Here is a 21,446-nt window from a genome sequence, read left to right as displayed (position 1 = left end):
GTTTAAGTATGGTTGCAGGACTGGAGCTTCTATTTAGGACTCTGAGGTTGTGTTTTATGTTGTTTTAGTGGCTGATTCTAGTACGACTTTAGCTACTTTTAGGCCAACAAAAAGTAAATGAATAAGGTGGGTATCAGTGAGTAACCTACAATAGCTGTGGAGAACACAGACATTACATGACTTTAAATATTAAATAACATGCAGGTCATTTTATTGTAATCATTTATTAGTTGTTTTATTAATAAAGCTTCACAAAACTGTGAAAAATACTAAAAAGTGAATTCAGTAAAGGTCTTGTATTGTCTGATAATGATTCCCAAACCCTAAAATATGACAGCATACTATGAAGATTAGTGGTTTTAGGTGCAACAACAAAGCATTTAGGATTTTTGTTTGGTAATTTAATCAAATCAATTTAAATTCTCTGTTAATCAACTAATCTGTGCAGCTCTTTTGGGACTTGTTTCACTCAGTAAACTGCTTCATACTGCTTTGTGCATAACTGTTAGATACAAAAAGCTCTAAATTGGGTCTAAAGGTAGAAAAAATTCTTAATTAAAAAAAAAAAAATCCGCAAATGTGCCAGAAAAGTGATGTCTGCCATGATTTGCCATTAATGTTAAGTTAAAAAAAAGCGTTTGTTGCGCTTTCATGTTACTATTTTAACATTTAAAAAGTCACCAAAAGAAGGTCATACACAAGAAAATGTGACAAGTGTCCAGTTTACACTGAGAAGCCATTTCCAAATTATTTTATTTGACACATCAACATTCATGAGAAACCATATTAAACCATGTTAGTCATATTATCTGATGAGTAACACAAAGTATTTACAATGTGAGAGATGTGAGATTCACTCAGACATCTACACTGGCAATGTGAGCTCGACAGCACAGGTACAGAATATCCAGTCCTGAAGGGAAGTAAGTGCACTTTACAGATATTCTACAGCTAGACAGGATGAGAAAATTAATCTGTAATTTTAGATCAACTTAAATTGTGTTGCCAGAATCAATAAAAATGACCAGGAGAGGATGTGGAGTGGAGCACAAAAACTAATCAACTGGAGGGAATGAAGGAGAAATGTAAAAGACTTGCTGGATAGAAACAGTATACATGTAAAAGGATGCATACAAGGGTGCTTTTTAAGTTTGGAATCCTTTAAAAATGGCTTCACTGACAGCCTGCAAGCTGAATTTAGATTTCAAAACACAGAATGCTTTACGGAACTCAGAGCAAAAGAAAAAAATAAAAATATTTTTTGCTTAAAAATCCCAGCTGGAATAGTAGAAGCAAACTAAGTATCCATTAATGATACACAGCAGCCAAAAAATAAAACCTACTGAGAGTTAAAACTCTTAAACCAAGACTAGTGTTGCCATTACCAGAGACATGCACCATGACAGCCAGTTTAATGAAAAACAAACTGAGGTATTTACAGACCCAACCATATCTGACTTTCTCACTGTTCTCTTGGCAGATGCAGATGATTATAAGAAGACGTGTACCGACTAGCTCGAGGAAAACTTGCGTCTCTGGAAACTTAGAGCACGCCTGGAAACATGAGGGTCATTTAAGTACACGAGTGAAGGACCACACTCAGTCATTTCCACTGTAACCAGGCATTATTCAGCCTTTGCTTCCAGTGCCACAGTCAGTGTTGTCCAACTGATGACACATAAGACATTAAGGGGCGAGTATGACTCAAAAATACAAAAAAAAAAAACAAAAAACAAGAGTTTGGATGTGAGAATTCAGCAATAAAGTGGTGAATTGTCACGAACCAACAATTGCACTGATTAAAAGCATCAGTCAGTATCTTCAACTACTTATTATACGCAACAGCTGCTGGCAAGACAGCAACACCACTAATGGCTTTCATTTGCTGCTCTTCTAAGTACCAATGTTGAAAGATTTCTTCCTTCTGTCAGTGGATATTACATGCAATCCAGGATTTCACACAGAGCCACGAATAATGTGCAAGAACCACATATCTGAGAAGAAGTAGAGCTATTCTTCAATAGTGTTTATTGTGGTGTACTGAAGGAAAAAAACTCAGTTCCATTGTCCAGTTTGGTTCAGTAAGGGCAAGGATTGGACATAAACAGAATCAATAATCTCTTAAAAGGTGGAGAATTTGGGATAAAGGTTTCCTCAACTGATTACAATTCAGACATAATGCGTATACGAAACTCAATGGAATGTACAAATGACTCTCATGTGTTAGTAAAGTTCTTTCTGTATCATAGAGAGCACAAACACCTAGTACAATATTAGATATTTAGTCTGAACCTGGACAAATTTACATGGTTGTTAAGAACATCGTGGTTCTATACGGCTCAACTAACCATACACTTAGAAGAAGCATAAAACAGGAACGTCACCAGATTCTCCCAAATGTCAAACTGACGTAAATACTAAACATTCATATAATCTGGAGGACAAAAACATCAGTAAAGAAATACATCAACAGGTGTCAGTAAATAAACTTTTATAGCTGCTTGGAAATGATTCCCTCTTGTACAAATAAAGAAGCTAATTTGAATGCCAGCACAAGGGAAGTGGTCATGGTAAAGTGGGTCAGAGATGACTTTCCAACTATTTCAAACTGCAACTCAATCATTTCTGAAGTCGTGACTTTAGAAGGACTCAGGTTTTTCTACAGGAATGGAGGAACCCTTTAGAATCTCAAGCGGTCAAACACTGGGAAAACTGAATCTATGTACTGAGAAACAGCTTTTTAGTTCATTTTGTTTCTCATACTACATAAGTGCCCCCTTTTTTCCTCTATGGATCAGCCTCTTGGAATGTTACCCTTTCATTTTCTTTTAATAACAATAAAAAAAGATGTTTAAAACCTTTGGAAAAATCAAGGAAGTGTGACTTAAGACTCTTTTATCATCGTCCTGCAACATGCAAACCATATTAGGGGCAACTGTTTATATCAAAATGTGCCCAGTGTCCTAAATGAGCACTAAGTGAACTTGTCTTGGCCATTATGAAACAATACAGAGCCAGACATTAAACCCATTCATTCCCTACAGATGGCTCCTCATAATATAACAGATCCATTATAACAGTGGGCAAAATGCTGGCAAGCAGCACTGCGGACTAAACTTCCCTGTGAGTGGTCCTTTTCAAAGAACGGCTAATTATCTCCAGTTTTGTTCCCTAAAATACATCATCGTCATCATCATCCCCCTGAATCTGTTTTCTACGCGTTCAGTGCTCGATCATCTGGAATTAAAAAGTGCAAATTAACAGGAGTGCAAAAGTATTTTAAGATAAAAATAGTTAAAGAAGAACAACAAAAACTGATGGTCCAGCTGCAAAATTTTATCCCGATTCCTTTAGTTAATACCACCGTGTCTACATAGTAACATTTTCTTACCTTTTGCTAGTTTTCTGCAGTGCTATTAAACGACTGTATTGCCTGAAAGTATACAGCTATAGTTTGCCTTATAGAGATAATATACATTAGCTGACTGTGGACGTGCAGGCATAATGGAGACAATAAAAAGCCATTTGGGGAGTGGCAAATGTAGGCCTGTTTTCTTCCTCACTGCAGCAGGAGCATGCTGGACAACAGCATGAGGAAGGAAGTGAATAACTGAATCACTCCATAGCTCAGAGGGCTGCCGTTTCTTGGATCCATTTGTTGCTCAGCAGTTCGTTCCTGCAGATATTTCTCAGAGATGACCATGTACTCCTCGACGCAGCGCCGGGACTTCACTTGGTCAATCAGGGCTGGGTATCCAATCTCCTCGATGCTCACGGTGTCATCATTCCCCTCATCGGCTCCGCTATTGGGAGTGGAAGAGCTGCTGCCCTTATCTTTCAGAAGGTCCGTCCTGTTCATACAGCGAGCCATGAAGTCGTCATAGGACTCTGCCCGTGGGGGAGGCTTGTAGACGTAATCACGGCCATAGTCCTTCTGATCCGTCGACTGGGTGCCATAGCGGCGGTACATGTAGTTGTTGTAGTAGTACTCTTCTTCAGGGTTGCGGAAATTGAAGTGCGGTCGAGGGAAGCGCCCCAGTCCGTATCCAACCGCCATTCCAGCCAACGCGCCAACACCTGCTGCCATCACGGCTTTTTTGGCAAACCCTGTGGACTTGGGCTGGTATCCCATTTTCTGCACAGAGTGAGAGAAAGGAGACCCTCCCATCCCATAACCACCGTATCCATAGCCTCCTCCGCCAAAGCGGGGACTGAGGATCTTATTACCTGGGTTCCAGTTGGGGTAACCACCCACTGCTCCGCCGGGGTAACCGCCAGGGTACCCACCGGGGTAACCACCAGGGTAACCACCTGGATTCCCGCCCCAACCCTGTCCTGTATTTCCTGTTCTGACTGGGTAACCACCTGCTCCTGGATACTGGTTTGGGTAGCCGCCTGGACTCCTTGCTGGGTAGCCCCCCGCTGGATACTGGTTAGGATAACCTCCTGCAGCAGGGTACTGGTTAGGATAACCTCCTGCAGCAGGGTACTGGTTAGGATAACCTCCACCTCTGGCGGGGTTCTGGTTGGGGTAGCCACCTGCTGGATAGCCTCCAGCAGGTGGATTTTGATTTGGATAATTCCCTCTCCCAGGGTATTGATTAGGATACCCTCCAGCAGCTGGGTTCTGGTTTGGATAACCTCCAGCAGCTGGGTTCTGGTTTGGATAACCTCCAGGATTGGCTCTACCAGGATACTGGTTTGGGTTACTACCAGCTCCTGGGTAATTTGGCTGGTTCTGTCTGGGATATCCTCCTTGATTAGTGCCTGTTCCCGGGTAGGGGTAACTTCCACCGGCCGGATATGGATTGGTGTTTCGATTGGGGCTCTGTGGCTGTCGAGGGTAGTTTCCTGGCTGGGAGCTGGACGGCTTTGACTGTGTTCCTCTGTTGTTGGAGGTTTTCCTGCCGCCAAAACTACCACCTTTTTTAGCCCACGTTACCTCAGTATTCAGGAGACACATTATAAGAAGGGACACAAGCAGCAACTCACACAACCTCCCCATCATGGCCCTAAAGAGAAAAGTATGTCAAGATAATGATTTACAATTACATAAACACACATTGCTTTCCCCTTTCTTTATTCCAGTGTGTTCTAACAGGATGGCCTAGTGTTGCCTTTACACTTAATAATGCCACAATGAACAACTGTGCATACATTTTTGTATTTCAGTGGGCCCTGTTGCAACAGAAAGTCTCATCCAATGGCCTGTCCTACATAAATTTAAAAGACTCTCTATATTCTCTCCCCATTCGGCTAAACAACACCCGCTGTGAACCTGTTATCACCGCATCATTATGATCCGCTTATATAAACACAGCAAATACAGCCTGATAATAACATGTGTGGCTTTGTTTTCTCATCACCATCGATAAATATGAATAAACTGGAGGCTGATTCTTACCAGTAAAGGATGGCTTGTCTGAGCGCTTGGACGGTAATTCGGTTTAAATGCGTTTGTTGTCCTCCCTCTCTCTCTCTCTCTCTCTCTCTATCCGCTCCGCAGTAACGGGCTCTGGCTCGGGGTGGATTCTTTGGAAGAGGGTGCGCTCGATTTGCTTCACTGGAAGTACCTTTGTGGGATACAGTGGGGCGGGGCCTCTTTGTTTTGTCATTTAAAGCTCGCAAACTAAAAGAGAAGTGTTACATGTTTTTAGAAGTGTTCAGCTCATTATTAAAATAGAAATATTGTAGCCTATCACCACGAAGAACAACAACAGCTAGCTTAACCCCGCTCACGTTGTGCCCTCATAGCATCTTCGTCATGTAGCGTTTCATGCGTAACTTTAATACGGACCAAAAACACTGTTTTCTCTATCAACTGGCTCATTTTTTAAGGTAATTTCTTCATAACACACCATTCTTTGGGATTAATTTGTTCTGGTGTTGCTATACGGAGGCTGTGCGGCGTTAACGTTAGCTCGATCGGACGATGTTCGTTACGTCCCCGTATCTAAAACAAATGCACATCTGAGGCCTTCATATTGTTCTTCTTCTTGATTTTAATGGTGGTTGCAAATCAACGTTGCTGCTTTACTGCCACCAACTGAACAGGAGCAGCGTTTCCCCCCCGTATTTAATTCCTCTAGCAATGCAAAATTTTAAGTTAATAACTTCAAATTGATGTCACATCGAAATGTAGATATTCATGTATATGAATAAAGTGATACAGATGAGAAAACAATAAATAGACCTGGAATCAATCAGGTCCCTGAAGACTGCCAGCATATTGATGCTCAGACGCATTCATGAAATAAGATAATTCAATTAAAATGGTGAATCAAGTTATTGTATAGCATGTATGTCTGATAAACCTTATCATGTATTTTTCCAAATTATTTAAAATTATGATTTATCACATTAAGGATTTTCCAATTTCTGTTGTGACATTGCCATCAAAAATCAAACTAATCCACTGTGTGTTCAGTTCCTCAAATGCAGGGAATGCATGAAGATTCTTGTGTTCATTCTTGCAGCCAACAGCAGAACATTTGGTGTGAAACATTTTAGAGTCAGCAGAAGCAGATCTTGAAAGTGAATAAACCTGGTGATTGTAGCTGCTCATTCTGATGGGCTCACCTTGGAAGCAGTGGGCAGTGAAAGGGCAGGATTCTAAGTTTGGACTTGATTAATAATGATTCTCAACCTATTATGCAGGATGAATGAATGATTATTCATTGAAATTTTTGCTTCATCCCGTTCAAATCATCAGGGAGGGTCCCTCTGTTTAACCATTTCTGATTTATGTGAGGCTTTTATATCATAAATTCTGGACATTTAAAATGGTATCTGCGACTTTTTAAAAATTGATTTTACTTACCTGTTGACCCACTTTCAGCACATTTTTTTTATACATTGAAATTTGAGGCTATGTTTGAATCAGAGTAGATTCAGAAACTGTTTTTGTTGAAAGTGGGTTTTCACACACAAAGAATTAGACTTGACTTGATATAACAGTCTAACATGTAGATTTAAAAAGTGTTGCAAGTCAGTAGAAACTAAGTGGTACACAACAAATAGGAAGCAAGTCTAATCAAGGGACTATAAGTCATATAAAGTAATCGAAATACTTCCAGTGTGCAGGTATGTGCAAATTAATCACTTTAATGCAATGTAAACAACTGGGAATGTGCAAAAAGATAACAATGATCCTATTTAAGAGCTGTACGTTAATGGAATGTTTAGAGTCAGTGTCTATGGTCTGGGGGTAGAGGCAGTGTAACTAGAGGGCAAAGAGACCCGCTGCTGTTGGACAAAAGCTGTTCCTGTTGCATAAGGTTCTGGATCTGATGGGACTCAAACTGTTTGTGTCCAAGGTGGTGGTCTCCAATCTTCCCAGCATGCTTTAGGGTCCTGGAGGAGTACAAGTCCTTGAGGGTCAGGAGATGACAACCAATCACCTTTTTGGCTGAGGTGATGATAGGTGTTAGGATGCCCGTCTTTTGCAGTTGGATAAAACAGGAGGCTTGAGGCGAGATAAGATGCAGGTCAAGCTGGTGTTTATTCACCAACATTCACATTAAAAGTACACAAACAGCAAAGGTTGTTAACTGGTGTGTTGTGGCACTCCTTTCCTCTCTCCCCGCTCTCACTCAACTGCCAGTCTTTTATAGGCATCCCCCTAATCAGCCCCTCAGGCCTACCAATATAAAGGTTATCCAAAATAATCAAACACAAGAACTTCACAAAAATACAATATGTCTTTAATTTTAACTATGATATATATATCCTCTGAAGAGCATAACAGGATTTAATAGGGTAGCTCAAATTAGTCAAAAGATATCGATCAAAAACAAATGTCCACTACAGAGGATATAAATGAATGGGCCGGCTCTCAGGAGGAAAATGGTGCCCAGAAAGCGGCAGTGCTCTCCGGTGTGGACTGGGGAGTCACGTGGGGTGATGGTTGTGGGTAAGGTTGGGTCCTTCTGCCTGCACTCAGTCACCAGATGGTCAAACTCCAACCTGAGGGCAGACTCATTACCCAACTGGGATGAGCCCAATGATGGTGATGTCATCTGAGAACTTTAGGAGTTTCAAAGACTGGTGACTGGAGGAGCAGCTGCTGGGAGCAAAGGTGAAAGGACTTGGCCTTGTGGTGAACCAGAGCTGATGGTCTAGGTGTCAGAAACATTCTTCCCCAGCTTCACCTGCTGCTTCCTGTCAGACAGAAACTCAGTGACCTGCAGGTGGAGTCGTGAAGCTGGGAAAGCTTGTGTTAAAACCAGAGCAGAAATCCACAAACAGGATCCTGGTGTAGGTTCCTGCTGAGTCCGGACAGTAGAGGATGCAGCTGAGAGTCATGTTGACAGTGTTGGGTTGGTGATGGATTTCTGGTGGGACAACACAAGGCACTAAAATGGCTTCATCACCACAGAGGTTAATGCAAGGGGTCAGTAAACATTCAGGCCAGGATTATGATGGAGGTCTTGAAGCAGGCTGGCATGTCTCCAGTGAGGTGTTAAAAATCTCTGAGCTTTGTTTGATCAGTGTAGTTGCTTTGCTGTGTTTTTTGTTGCAATAGCATTAGTTAAGTTCTGTTCATTTAACCTCTTTCATAGGCCCAGAATTTAGTATTTGCTTTAGGTGTAGCAATTAGCGATTAGAAATTAGAGGTGTAGTAATTTACATCAATGAAAAATGGTTAAATAACACAGTAGTTGTCTCTAGTCAGTGCTCTCCGGACATAGAGCTCCTTGCTGTGAGGTGGTCTGTTTCGAATAATTTTTGTTTTTGCTTCATACCAGTCCGATGGCAAGTTTTGCAACAAAATTTCATTTATAATGACAGCTAGTGTGTGTTCTGTTGGACAATAAAAGTGGCTATGCTATTCTATTCTAGTAATTTCATCATTTTTGGAGGAGTGGATAGATAGATAGATAGATAGCTAGATAGATAGATAGATAGATAGATAGATAGATAGATAGATAGATAGATAGATAGATAGATAGATAGATAGATAGATAGATAGATAGATAGATAGATAGATTGATTGATTGATTGATTGATAGATATTGTTCCATTCAAATGAGAAATTGTTCAAAACTTTGATTTGAGATTAAGTGACCCTACTAGCTTGTAAAGCCAGTAAGCTATGTAGTTCAAGGGGGCTTAAGAAATGGCAGAAGTAAAATTCTTCACACCTTAACAACTGTTACTTTGTCCCTCCAAGTTTCTAACAACCACAGAGACAACAGAAATGAATCTTCACCATGTGGGACCTTTAAAGTCCTCTGAAGCTGGAGGGAGTGAAGATGTCTCCTCCGTCCTTGGGTCTCTTCCTCTGTCGCGCATCCTCACTGGGAGGCGGGGCCACGTCACGGCACGCTTCTCTGTGATTGGCTGGTCCCCGTTCTCCCTGACGTCACGGTTGTAAATCCCCGTATGCCCTCGCAGCTCCGTGTTCGGTGGAAACCACAAACATGTCGGTGCGGAGAGAACCGAGCGGCGGAACTGCGGCTGACAAGAGCTCACTTGAGACATAAACAGCACACGTCTGGACGAGCGGTGAAGTTTTAGGCGACTTTAGAGCAGCTGTTGTTGTTTCACAGAAGCGGGCCGGTGAGGAGCGAATGGACGGATAAAACCCACACAGGCTTGGATCGGAAGACGCAGCCTCGCAGGCAGGTGGCCGGGGCCGGTTACAGAGAGACGGGGAGAGGAGGGCAGCGTGTGCGGGCTCAGATCAAGACGGGGTCTCTCCTCGCTAGGGGATGTTATCCGTACTGTCTTATGGCAGACTGGTAGCCAGGGCTGTCCTGGGCGGACTCTCTCAGACAGACGGTCGGGACTACAGCCTGATCAGCGCCAGCTATGGCTTCGGTAAAGACTTTCGGAAGGGGATCCTGAAGAAAGGGATGTGCTACGGGGACGATGCCTGCTTCATAGCGCGGCACAGGACCGCCGATGTGTTAGGTAAGGAGGCCGGGGTGTGTAACCCTGTAGGGGGCTCGCAGTCGCACGTTAGACCCCCTCTGTGCTCGGGTGACCTTCAGTGAGCTAGCCTGCACGTGTACCGACCTCACGGATGAAAACAGAACAGCCCCCACCCCCTCCGGCACCCAGCTACAACTTTCCCCCCTCGTAGCTGTTGCGTGAGCCTCACTCCACCTTCCTAAATAGATTCTTATGTCATATTATTAGCGTTAAGAGCATCTGCAGTCATGTCATTACACGAATAAAGGCCGATTATTTACCGTTAGCGGGTTGTTTTGAGGTGAAACACCGAATGACCTTTCACCTACATGAGCTATACACGGCAAAAACGCGAGATATTGAAGAAATAAAATTACAAGACATTAATAGGCTTCATAAAAGGTGGACATGGCTTATGAAGTCCGCATTAAAACGTCTTCGACTGAACACTACAATGTCTTGCAAAGGTCAGAATGGTTGAGCATGGAGGCAGCCATGTTGCTAATAGCATCATTAGCCTGCTAGCCTAGCTGAGCGTAATTGCTTTGTCCTCCAGCTGGCAGCAGGGAAACAGCCAAATACCCGACTAAACACATGGCTCATGATACATACATGCAGTGTTTTAGAGCGTTCAAGCACTGTTTCGGCTTTATTGTTCAGGTTATTGATACGAAGTTAAAAAATAAAATAAAATCAGCTCAGAAGAACAAAATTCCCACAGAGAGCTTCACATGGGCAGGAGGGTGGTTATGGAAACATTTTTTTTCAGAAGCATCGTGGCTTTTAGCTTGGTTGATAATAGTAATGGGTGATGTTTTTTTTCTCCAGCAGCACAGAGGGAAATTACAGGGCGTCCCAGGATGTATTTTGTATTTTCACTTTCTTATTTAATGTCCTGTTTTCAGTTGTTGTCCTGGCCACTCTGGTTGTTTTTATAAAGTGATGAAAGTGTCCTGGTTTTCATTGGGCCACTAAATTGGCCGGCACTGGGGCATTTTTTTTTTTTTTTCTAATACAGAAGAGACATTATTTCTATCATTATTTCATTCGTTATTTTTGAGACTTGTCTTAATAAAACATGTTTACTAGCCTCTGAAAAAGTTATAGATAGTATTTGGTGGTAACAATTTTCTATCTGTACAAAGGAGGCATACTTTAAATGTTCTGAAATTATAAGGCATCTGTGAGTAAACTTTGAGTATCTCATTGTAGGGCCAAGTGTCCTGGTTTTTGGTAATAAAATATGGTCACCCTAGTGGTAGTGAAGTCTGTAAACTCTCCTGGGGTGGTTATGGAAACGGTTCTTTTCAGAAGCATCGTGCCTTTTGGCTTGGTTGATAATAGTAATTGAATAGATTTTGGGCATCCCAGGATGTACTTTCTATTTTCACTTTCTTATTTAAGCTAACTCATCTCTAGCAGAGAGGGAAAATGATATTTAGGCTAACAGTTAGTCAATAATAGGCAATGGAAACAATATGTGTTATTAATATTGATGTTGTCACATGCCAAGCAATAGTTTGTTCCATTTTAAAAGGAATTATTGATTAAATGAGCAATCAATGAGTTAGAGTACATCATCGTGAGAGCCAAATAGCACATTGTTCTACTTGTATTAGAAAGCATTTGTTACTGTTTTGGATGTTCGCTGGTGCAGAAATGCATTTTAACCCATGGAGTATTTCTTTATGCTGTCTTCCCAAAGATGAGATGAGCTGGAATTCTAGTAATCCCAAAGGAATTTCTGGTGCCAGATATTACTCAGAAAAATATACAATAAATGCTGTAACTACACATATGAAATATTGTATAGAAATTTATTAAAATAAGTCAGCCTAAATAAAACTACAATTGAATAATAAAGTTATATTTGAGTTTTTAGTCATGTTGCACAAGATAATGAAATATTGCACACAATACTGAGACTGTTATTACACATAGTATCGATAAAGGACTGTTGCCATGACCGGTGGGATTACTAATATGCACCGAGCAGATACACAGTATAGTAATCTGATAACATTCTGATGAATACTGACATACTATTTGCAGTCATGTCTCTACAATGCAGTAGAGGCAGTCTAACATTAAAGAGTTAAATCCTCCAGGTTTGGGACCAGCTGGATTACAGGGATGTTATTACCATTACTGTAAACTTGAGAACAACACCAATGAAACGGATAGTTGCAGGGCAGGTGCTTAAGAGATTCCAGAAAAAAGGGTGGATTAATAATTCAACCGTGTAAATGAAAGGATGTTGTTCAGAGCCTAATGCTTTTATTCTGCTCACAAATAAACCCCATTAGTTGTTAGCTTTTATGAGGTGACTAAGGTGAAACTATACTGCCTACTGTCATAATGCTTGGTGCTGCTACTATGTGAATTAAATGCCTGAAAATATATTCCGATGTTAAGCTGCACTTCAGAGTGTATATAGAGATACTTAGACATAGTGTCAGCTTTAAAATTCATTCAGACATTCAAGTAATTGTACTGATATATCACCACTGATGTGTGGAGAGTATGGGATTTTGGAGGGTGACAAAAATCAATAAGAAGAATAATTTACTACTCTTCTTAGTAGTAAATTACTAACAGGAAACAATAGAACAGAATGCCTTAATGAATGTAAAAATGTAGACATGCTGCCTCTGATAGACATCCAAACTCATTGCTGCTGTAGTTTTTGTATTTATTGGATGTTTGGTCATATCCTTTTCTCTGGAAATATTAGGATGTTTGGTCTGTTCAAGAGAACAAAATGCAAAGATATTCCTCACATACAAGCAGTAAATCCTCACATTTGCGAAGCAGCAACCAGACTACATTTCAAAATGACCCATGAGAAATGACTAATTAATTTATCTTGGATGTGGTTGAGCAGCTAAATGACATAATGTTTTGTTTTTTTAATTTCCCATTTTCTCCGTCAGGTGTTGCAGACGGGGTAGGTGGATGGCGGGACTACGGCGTCGACCCGTCTCAGTTCTCTGCCACCTTGATGAGGACTTGTGAGCGGCTGGTGAAGGAGGGACGCTTCACTCCCAGTAATCCAGTGGGCATCCTGACCTCTGGCTACTACGAGCTCTTACAGAACAAAGTTCCCCTGCTAGGTGAGCACACGCAGACGGAAAGATCTGCAGTGAAGATGCACCAGGGAACACGCACGGTTGGTGGTGGAGTGAGTTCTGCTGAACAACAACATTCAGAGAAATAAATAACATAGCTGCAGTATGAGTCAGACTGGAAGTAGTGGCCTTGTTTAGAGATGCACAACATACTGCAAGTCATTACAGGACTTATCTGATTTAATTCTTTTTCTAATTGGCACAAAAAGATGGAGGGATATGCAGATAAGACATAATATTAGTGCCGATATTAAGCGTGCACAGCATTTTTTAAATGATGCTGAGACAGAAGTCTAGCTTATTTGTGGTAGTTATCATTTATTTATTTATTAATGATTCAGGCCTAAACCTGCATCCTACACAGTGATGCAATCCCAATGAGGTAACTAACTCGGACCAGGCTGTACTTTGTTTTGCCGACACTTAGTGGTCTAAACTCAGTGACCTGCTGGGGTTGAGCTGTTTTCTTTTTACACAAGCTGAACATTTTGTCTCATGCCCCACAAGGTCAGGAATCCATCTGTAACCGATACTAGTTGGGGAGATTCCTAAATGCAGGGTCCAGCCAAACATGTGACCAAGGTCACATTTCTTCTTCTCAGTATCCCTGACCCAGAGCAAGTACAGACACCGACTGGCTGTCGTGATGTTTGTAAAGTGGCTTACTCTTATTTTGGGAGGCTGTGACGTTGTTAGTAAGTGACCTTCCCTGCTTAAGGTTGTAAGGTTACAGGGACTGTTGATAGCTGCAGTCACTGGTGAATGGGGCCACAGAGGATTCGACCTGTGTGTTACTTTTTCCTCTCCTTTGACGCAAGAACACTCGTCAAGGGCATCATAATGTTTTCTCACCACCAGAGCCGTGATGTGCTGGTAGGACAGTATTCTAAGGGTCAAGTTCCCCATTATAAAAACACCTCTCAAGGAAGTGTGTTAATTCCAGATCACATGACCTGCTCCACATGATGTCATTTCCTCCTGAAGAAAAGACTGCAAAGACTCCAAGGCTTTCTGAGTTATTTAATATAAAGTAGTGTGTGAGTCAAGTGTGGATTTATGGCATGTCAACAGGTTTACTATAATATCTTTATAAATAACTTTCAATTTCTATTTTAATCAATTGTTTATATAATATTTACAGGAATCTTTGTGTAAAAATGCCATGTGGTGTTTGGTTATAGGCGGCCATGTTGATTTTAGTCCTGAAAACAGCAAAAATGTAAACTATACCTGTCAACTATGTTACAAAAAGTCCCACAATTATATATTGACCCCTAACATACATCCAGTCAGCACTTCTTTGATTACCATCTGAACATTTCCCTGTAGTTCTGTAAATTAAATTAGCATCCATTTCTTTTCTACTGCCCTCTTATAATATTACAGCATACATGTCCATAACCTTGTTGTTGTGTCTGTAGGGAGCAGCACGGCCTGCATCGTGGTTCTGGATCGACGGAGTCATCGGCTACACACATGTAATCTTGGTGACTCGGGCTTCCTAGTGGTGCGAGGCGGAGAGGTGGTTCATCGCTCAGACGAGCAACAGCACTACTTTAACACACCGTTCCAGCTGTCCATCGCTCCTCCGGGAGCCGAGGGGGTTGTGCTCAGCGACAGGTCAGTAGCTCAATGTTAAATACTTCCTCTAAAGTGTGAAGGCAGTTTAAAGAATGAAATAAAATCACCCACTGTTTAGATGCTTGAATGTATGAAACTGCACTTGGCCTCTTGGATTAGATAAAGGTGACAGTGAAAATACCCCTTATAAAGTTGCGCTGTATAGCTGGACTACTTTCTTTTTAGCTGCACACTTACCATAATTAGATTTGCATCCCATTTTTCAATGCAAAAGATGATTTAAAATGGAAATGTTGGGCATGATCCCTTTCGCTTTCACTTCCAAGTCAATGTTTGCCCTGCTGAATTAAAATGGGCTCATTGTCCTCTCGTGGAAGTAAATATAGCTGTAGTGAGAGCTTTTCTTCAATGTTTTTAAAGTAAATAAGACCTGCTTTAGTGTCACACTCTGAGGACAGGTGCAGGTGTACTAAGGTTTAACTTAACTAGTCTTTTCCTGCATTGCTTACATGAAAAATGCTCTCATACCCTGTTCATAGTTTGTTCTGATTTCAGTGACTAAAGGTGAACACACTTCATCTTTATCAACACAGCCTAGTAGAATATTACCCTCACTCGTGAATGTTTATGCCGATGAGTCATTTTTTCACTTGGATGCTTTATGCACACCACTATCCATCAGTGGTATCCTCGGTACGTAGTGCTGTAATTCTGTGGCTCCAGTGTTGTACAGCTCAACCTCTTACCAGATCTCAGAGCATATTCAGGATTTAGTGGCTCTCAACAAGACATCAAGGATGTCAGATATTTTGTTCCACATTTGCACTGCTTGTTACCATTTTTTTCTGTCTGAATAGAAGTAGACTATCTTGATTATTAGTTGTTTGTCCAATCTTTCTGACAGCACCACCAGCTGTTTTTAATAGATGTTACCTTTTACATATTTAGTGTTTTTAACTGTCTGCAGACAACCACAGCACCTAACTCTGCACTAAGCACTCACTCTCTGTGACATGTATGTAGGTTTGCCAGATTACCCAGATGGAGGTGTCACAATTTAATTCTGACAATGGCAGCCTGACTGACGAGGGATAAGCTTTTTGTAATCCATTTGGAGCAGTCTTGTGGCCTTGTTTTTAGGATTTTTTTTTCTCGTTGGTTTAATTCTTTTGAAGTGCAATTAAATGTAAGATTTATTAGGTTGACATTCCTGTTAAGCTGTATTTATAGCTCTCTGGTATGCCAGCTTAAAATAAAAACCTTAAAGACCAAGCAGGAACATAGGGATCCCTGGAAATAAAACCTGAGTCTTGGGTATGAGGCCAGCAAGCAACAGGGCCTCCCTGCATCTGGCAAGGACAAATAGGGCAGGCGGCTTTTGAGTCGCCTGTCAGATTAAACTTTGAAGATTTGGCTAAGTGTCTTCTGACCTGCTTAATTCCACGCTGGAAAAAGTTTCCAGCATCTCAGGTGCTTCATGCTCCGGATTCACATGACTGATATTCCGCGTCCTCTTGTTTCCTCCAGTCCTGAAGCAGCTGACAGCTCTTCTTTTGACGTGCAGCTCGGTGACATCATCTTAACGGCGACAGATGGTCTCTTTGACAACATGCCAGACTACATGATTCTTCAGGAGCTCAAAAAACTCAAGGTGTCACTTCTGTATATTAGCTTATTTGTATATGTAATCCAAGAAATGTGCATCTTTAATATCTAACTTTATATTTTTGCTTCCAGACAACCAATTATGACAGCATCCTGCAGACTGCACAGAGCATTGCAAAGCAAGCTCACGATCTTGCCTACGACCCCAACTATATGTCCCCTTTTGCACAGTTTGCCTGTGACAACGGCCTGAATGTAAGAGGTAAGGTGCTCCTTTTAGATCCACCATTGTGTCTCACATCATATGTAAAACCAAAACTGATCCAGAAAAGCTTTGGTTTGGTTCTACTCGTATTTGACGTTGATATACTGCATTGTTGTGTTTATAATTTTTATGCAATATGTTTTAAAAAATGTGTTTAAAATGTAAACAAAATAGATTTTTTTTCAAATTGCATGTAGAAATGCACATTACTGTTCCTAATGTTTAAATTGTATACTGTTCATGATAATTTTTTTGTGCTGTAGTCACACCCTAAGTTAGCTCTGCTTTATTTATTTATTTGGACTGAAACTAAATCTAAAAGCAGACAGCATTATCAACTCGTGAGGCCTACTTTGTGTTAACTGATGGTAATTACATTTGACAAGCTTCCTCACCCTTTTTTTCCTCGTTCCGCAGGGGGGAAGCCAGATGATATCACGGTGCTGCTGTCCATTGTGGCTGAATATACAGACTAAAAGTGTGCATGTGTTTGACTGCTTCTCTGGGGCGGATCCTTCCTTGCCGTCTGCCTGAGTCTTCCACCTGCAGCCCTCCCAAAATGCACTTCGTCCTGTGGGCTGACAGGGGAGGCCCACCGACACGACACTCACCCCCTCACAGTGCGGCTGACATCCACCTGCGTAACATTTCGGGTTTTTTTCTTCTGCTGTTTTGTTTTGGTGCTTGAACTGCTGAGGGACGGCAGTCAGCTAGGACATCTTCATGTTGATCATGATGCAGGAGGAGAGCAGAGAACGACGGGCTGACGGATGCCTTCCAGTCTCCTGTGTCTCATCGCGCGGCATCGACACTTCCAATGCGATGTGGCCAAGAGACAGTCCGGGGGGTGGTGTGGATGAAGCGAGGGCTTTAAAATCTGGTAGCCGTCGTGTAGACAAACAATGATAATATAAGGAGTAAGCCATGGGTTTGGATTCTTTAAAGAGTAGCGATAGAGTCGACTAATGAGCCTGGCTATCTGGAAGGTTGGGCTTCAAGAACCGGGTCCAACTTGGAGCTGGTTTTAAAGTTACGACACTAAAGGAATCGCTAGGAAGTTTCTATTTTGATTCTGCTCATCGATTCCGAAACGAATTTCACTGGTTCAATTTAATTTCATTTTATTTATATAACGCCAGTTACCGGTCAAATTGTCTCAAGACGCTTTACAGAACCCATATGCCTGAACCCTCGAGCAAGCTCTGAGGCTACAATGGCAAGAAAAAACTCCCTTTTAACGGGAAGAAACCTTGAACAGAACCCGACTCTATATGTGGGGGGACCCATCTGTTGCTGGCCGGTGGGTTGAGAGGGACAGAAGAGGTAGAAAGGTGGAGGGATGGGAGAAGAGGGGGTGGGGAACAAGTAACATATAACACACAATTGGATACATGCATGATAAGCCAGATGATACATACTAAGTACAAGCTAACACTGAAACTGATTCATAAGTTCACTGTTATGATGTACGGCTCTGGCATTCAATATACTACATATATAGCTGGTAGTAAAATTCAAACAGTGTAGATGAGCATATCAAGTATAGTAAGTGGTGCCAGTTTACAAGCCATGCACTGCAAACACCTACCTGTCCATCATGCAAGCTGAATGCTGCGTGTTCTCCCGTCTCCTAATCCATTTGTCTTAATAAATCATGAGTTCAGCATTATTCTCAGCCTGCTTAACTGTTGCTGAGCTGCTTGATTAGCAGGTGAATGGCACAAATTGTATAATTGTCCCCAACAATTACCTTAATGCAGCAAATGTACAGTTACAAATCATTTTCCAAGAACTGAATTGACAAAAAAGTACTTCTATGAAATATATATCAGAAAAGAGATCACTATTGTTACAAATATGGTTGTTTTATCTATCTGAGGGATTCTCCTGGTAACATTTAGGTATCTATCAATGGTACGTAGCATTTCACAAGAGGAGAATACAGGAAGGTGCTGTCATAACTTAACACAAACAGGTACTCATTTTTCTGTTATTCAACACAACACACAGACGTTCAGTAACTATTATGCCTGTGAAGGTGTATTACAGCAGACTAAAGGTACTTTTACTACCTTTAGAGTCGTACTTTACTGTGACTGTAGCAACATGTTGGTACTTCACACACAAAAACACACTAGTCGAAGTCAGCAGCTTTCTTAAAGGGGATGTGTTTGAAGAAAAAAATAAAATAAAAATATAGATATATTAATTCATATAATCAAAGTTTGTTTACCTTGATAGATAGAGATACTAATACAATATTGTGAAACTCCTGCATTGGAAATGTACTACGGTGTAAAATTCTATTATTTAGTATTAGATGGTTATTACTTGTATATTACTATAAAAGCAGGATTTTACTGTTCTTCCCCTCCAAGAATCTGACTTGAGACTAAATGAGAAACTGGAATCGATAAGCAGAATCATTAAAACACCCAACTATAGCTATTAGTCTCTGTTCAGCTTAATAATCTGTTCCATGTTGTAAATGTGTTTGAACAAAGCATATAGAGCAAAGTGAGGAAGCTGATGTTGGGAATGATGGGTGTTGATGGAGGATGAAATGTAGGAGTCGGGTTTTAGTGTCTCGGGTTTGGGAATGTGAACGAAGAAAGAGCTAACTACACTCAGATCAAAGAAACCTGTAAAGAGAAACTTGTCAAAGCTTTCATGTGAAGGTTAATCAGGTTTTGTTATGTGGCTGGAGGGAAATGCACATCCTCATAAGTTGTAAATATTTTTGTGTTTTTAGGGCTACGTTCTGGCCTTTCTGTTGTCTCTCATTTGGCTGTTAAAGCAGAGCTATTTCGTTACTATTGTGGAGGATAAACACATGCATTCATAAATATATTTTCCTGTATAGATATTAACCTTGAAGTGAGCTTCACCTGTCCCACACTTCCACTTTCTGAAAAGAACAAGAAGACTTTTGCTGAGGTTGATGGCTGCAGCAGCTGTGTGGTAGGAAGGATGTAAAACGTGAGTGTGTGTGAGGCATATATGTGAGAAGATGTTATTGGAATGTGTGTTATATTTAATGTTTTGTTGTCTCAGACAGCTAAAGCTAGCCTCTGGGAATGCTTACAATTGCAATGATAGGTCAGGAATGAATTTAAAGGAAAAAGATGTATTTTTTTAACATTATTTTGTTTTAAAAGTAACAGATTGACGTGTCTGCAGACATGAAATATGTGTGATGGATGACTAAAAGATCCAGCTATCTTAAACTCAACGTGCATTGTGTGTGTGTGTTCCAGATCTATTTTTATTTCTCAGTTCTTTATGTCCCTTTACATTTGTTTGCTGCTTCTCTTTTGTAATTCAGACGTCTGTATATGACTGTATTTACATAAATACAGTCACCATGATTGTGATGAATGTGTGTGTAAACATGTGTGCTGGATTTCGCCAAATTACATTAATTCAAAGACACTGATGATACTGTTCTGCTCATGATAGTCTGTCCCTTTGTCTAACGCAAGTGGTTCGGACAAAGTCTTGCACCAAAGACACATTTTCTTTGTTTATATCATTATGCCGTCTTTGTTTAGCGTCATACAGCAATACTGTAAATTCCTCGTGCTCAGAATTGTGTGTGATGGTTCAGAAGCATCCGTGGAGTGACATTAAAATGTATTTTCTAATGCTGTTTGAGAACAAAAGTTGTATCATACTCCTGGTTTAAGTTCTATGTGACTGGTTGTCTGTGGAGACAGGTATAAAATAAAATACAAAGACGGAAAGCCATATATAAATACATGATTGAGGCTGCTCTGTAAGTGTAAAGTTAGCATTGTGTTGAATCCGCTGGTCGTCTGTGTTTTGTATAAGAGAACAAACTACATGTGATGGGGCAGCAGTATAGCAATGAAAAAAAAATCTGCTACAATGACCACATTTTATGTCATTTTAAAACTGACTGGAGACATTTTTTTTAATATAATCTGTCCAGCTGTCTGTTGCATGTTTCTCTCTCAGCTACTGGCACCACTTTACAGAGTCTATTCATAATCTGTTGTTGTCTTTAGAATGGTTTGTGTGAAGCTTCAAAGATAGCTCTATATTTGACAGAGATGTAACCCGTGTGCTGATGGAGGAGGCGTGAGCTTACAGTACGAGGGTGAGCACAGATTCAGCCTTAACAAATAGCTAGACCTGTAATCCAGAGGCCTTTCCTGTCATTGCAAGCTTGTCTCGTCTGCGTCGTGTTGCGGTGTTTGATGTAAATGAAGTGGGATCCCCCCCGCCCCATCTTTCTCCCCCCGTAAAGCCGTTTTCAAAGGTGCTTCTGCGGTCCGTTGGTATGATTGTCCTCTTTCCAGCAAGTGTGTGAGAGGTACACCTGTCTACAGTGTAACAATGCAGGTCTAATTTATGTAAATATGTTTTCAAATATGTACAATATTTAAATAAAGAATCTAGTATTTATACTAAACTCTGAGTGTTTTCATGATGCAATTCATGTTTGAAGAGTTTTGTTTATAGAAGAGGATGTTCTTGCAGGGTACATACTGTCTCAGAAATGTTATTGGAGGAGAAATGTACTTCAAGTATCAGGTAATTTTTCTAATGAGTTAACATTTTCGCTGTGTTGGGTGATAGCACTGGTAAATCTCATCAATGTGATGCTGTAGTCTGTGTTGCTACTTTACATAATTATAGACTTACAAGGAAAACTAGTTTAAAAATGTGTTCAAATGCAGATTGTATACCACAAAAAGACTATTTTTTTCTTGAAAAGGTTTCAGAATTTTTCAGTTTCCATCGCAGACTATGTTGTGGAAGAAATTATGCCAAAGTGGACTGTTAAAGCACATAAAATGCTGTTTTTTAAATAGAAATGAACAGTTGATGTGATGCTCCTTCACTGCACACTTTTTCTAAGGTTCAATGTTTCCAAAAAGTTGCATTTTCCACAGTGACATATCCTTTTTGATGAATTCAAAGAAAGC

The 21,446-nt window shown here is 40.7% G+C and overlaps 2 protein-coding genes and 1 long non-coding RNA gene across 3 annotated transcripts; 1 reads left to right on the top strand and 2 right to left on the bottom strand.

Moving 5' to 3' along the window:
* Positions 1–717: 717 nt before the first annotated feature.
* Positions 718–5,524, bottom strand: LOC111570734 (prion protein b). The gene is made up of 2 exons (XM_023273653.3): positions 5,405–5,524; positions 718–5,012 (listed from the first exon to the last, which is right to left on the bottom strand). Exon 2 carries the CDS (start codon positions 5,006–5,008, stop codon positions 3,560–3,562), a length of 1,449 nt encoding a protein of 482 aa, XP_023129421.1. The 5' UTR covers positions 5,009–5,012; positions 5,405–5,524; the 3' UTR covers positions 718–3,559.
* Positions 5,525–7,477: 1,953 nt separating this feature from the next.
* On the bottom strand, positions 7,478–9,348 carry LOC129350983 (uncharacterized). The gene is made up of 2 exons (XR_008604590.1): positions 9,212–9,348; positions 7,478–8,333 (listed from the first exon to the last, which is right to left on the bottom strand). It is a non-coding gene; the product is annotated as an uncharacterized LOC129350983 (long non-coding RNA).
* Positions 9,349–9,427: 79 nt separating this feature from the next.
* LOC111570735 (protein phosphatase PTC7 homolog) lies at positions 9,428–20,929 on the top strand. Its single transcript, XM_023273655.3, has 6 exons — positions 9,428–9,915; positions 12,849–13,028; positions 14,465–14,663; positions 16,152–16,275; positions 16,362–16,491; positions 16,912–20,929. The coding sequence occupies exons 1-6, from the start codon at positions 9,714–9,716 to the stop codon at positions 16,968–16,970; spliced, it is 894 nt and encodes a 297-aa protein (XP_023129423.1). The 5' UTR covers positions 9,428–9,713; the 3' UTR covers positions 16,971–20,929.
* The last annotated feature ends 517 nt before the right edge of the window (positions 20,930–21,446 follow it).

This window comes from Amphiprion ocellaris, chromosome 17 (genome assembly GCF_022539595.1).
Source record: "Amphiprion ocellaris isolate individual 3 ecotype Okinawa chromosome 17, ASM2253959v1, whole genome shotgun sequence".
Classification (NCBI taxonomy): Eukaryota; Metazoa; Chordata; class Actinopteri; family Pomacentridae; genus Amphiprion; species Amphiprion ocellaris.
Note: the sequence above shows the minus strand (reverse complement) of the source record. Positions and strands in the feature narration are given on the sequence as shown.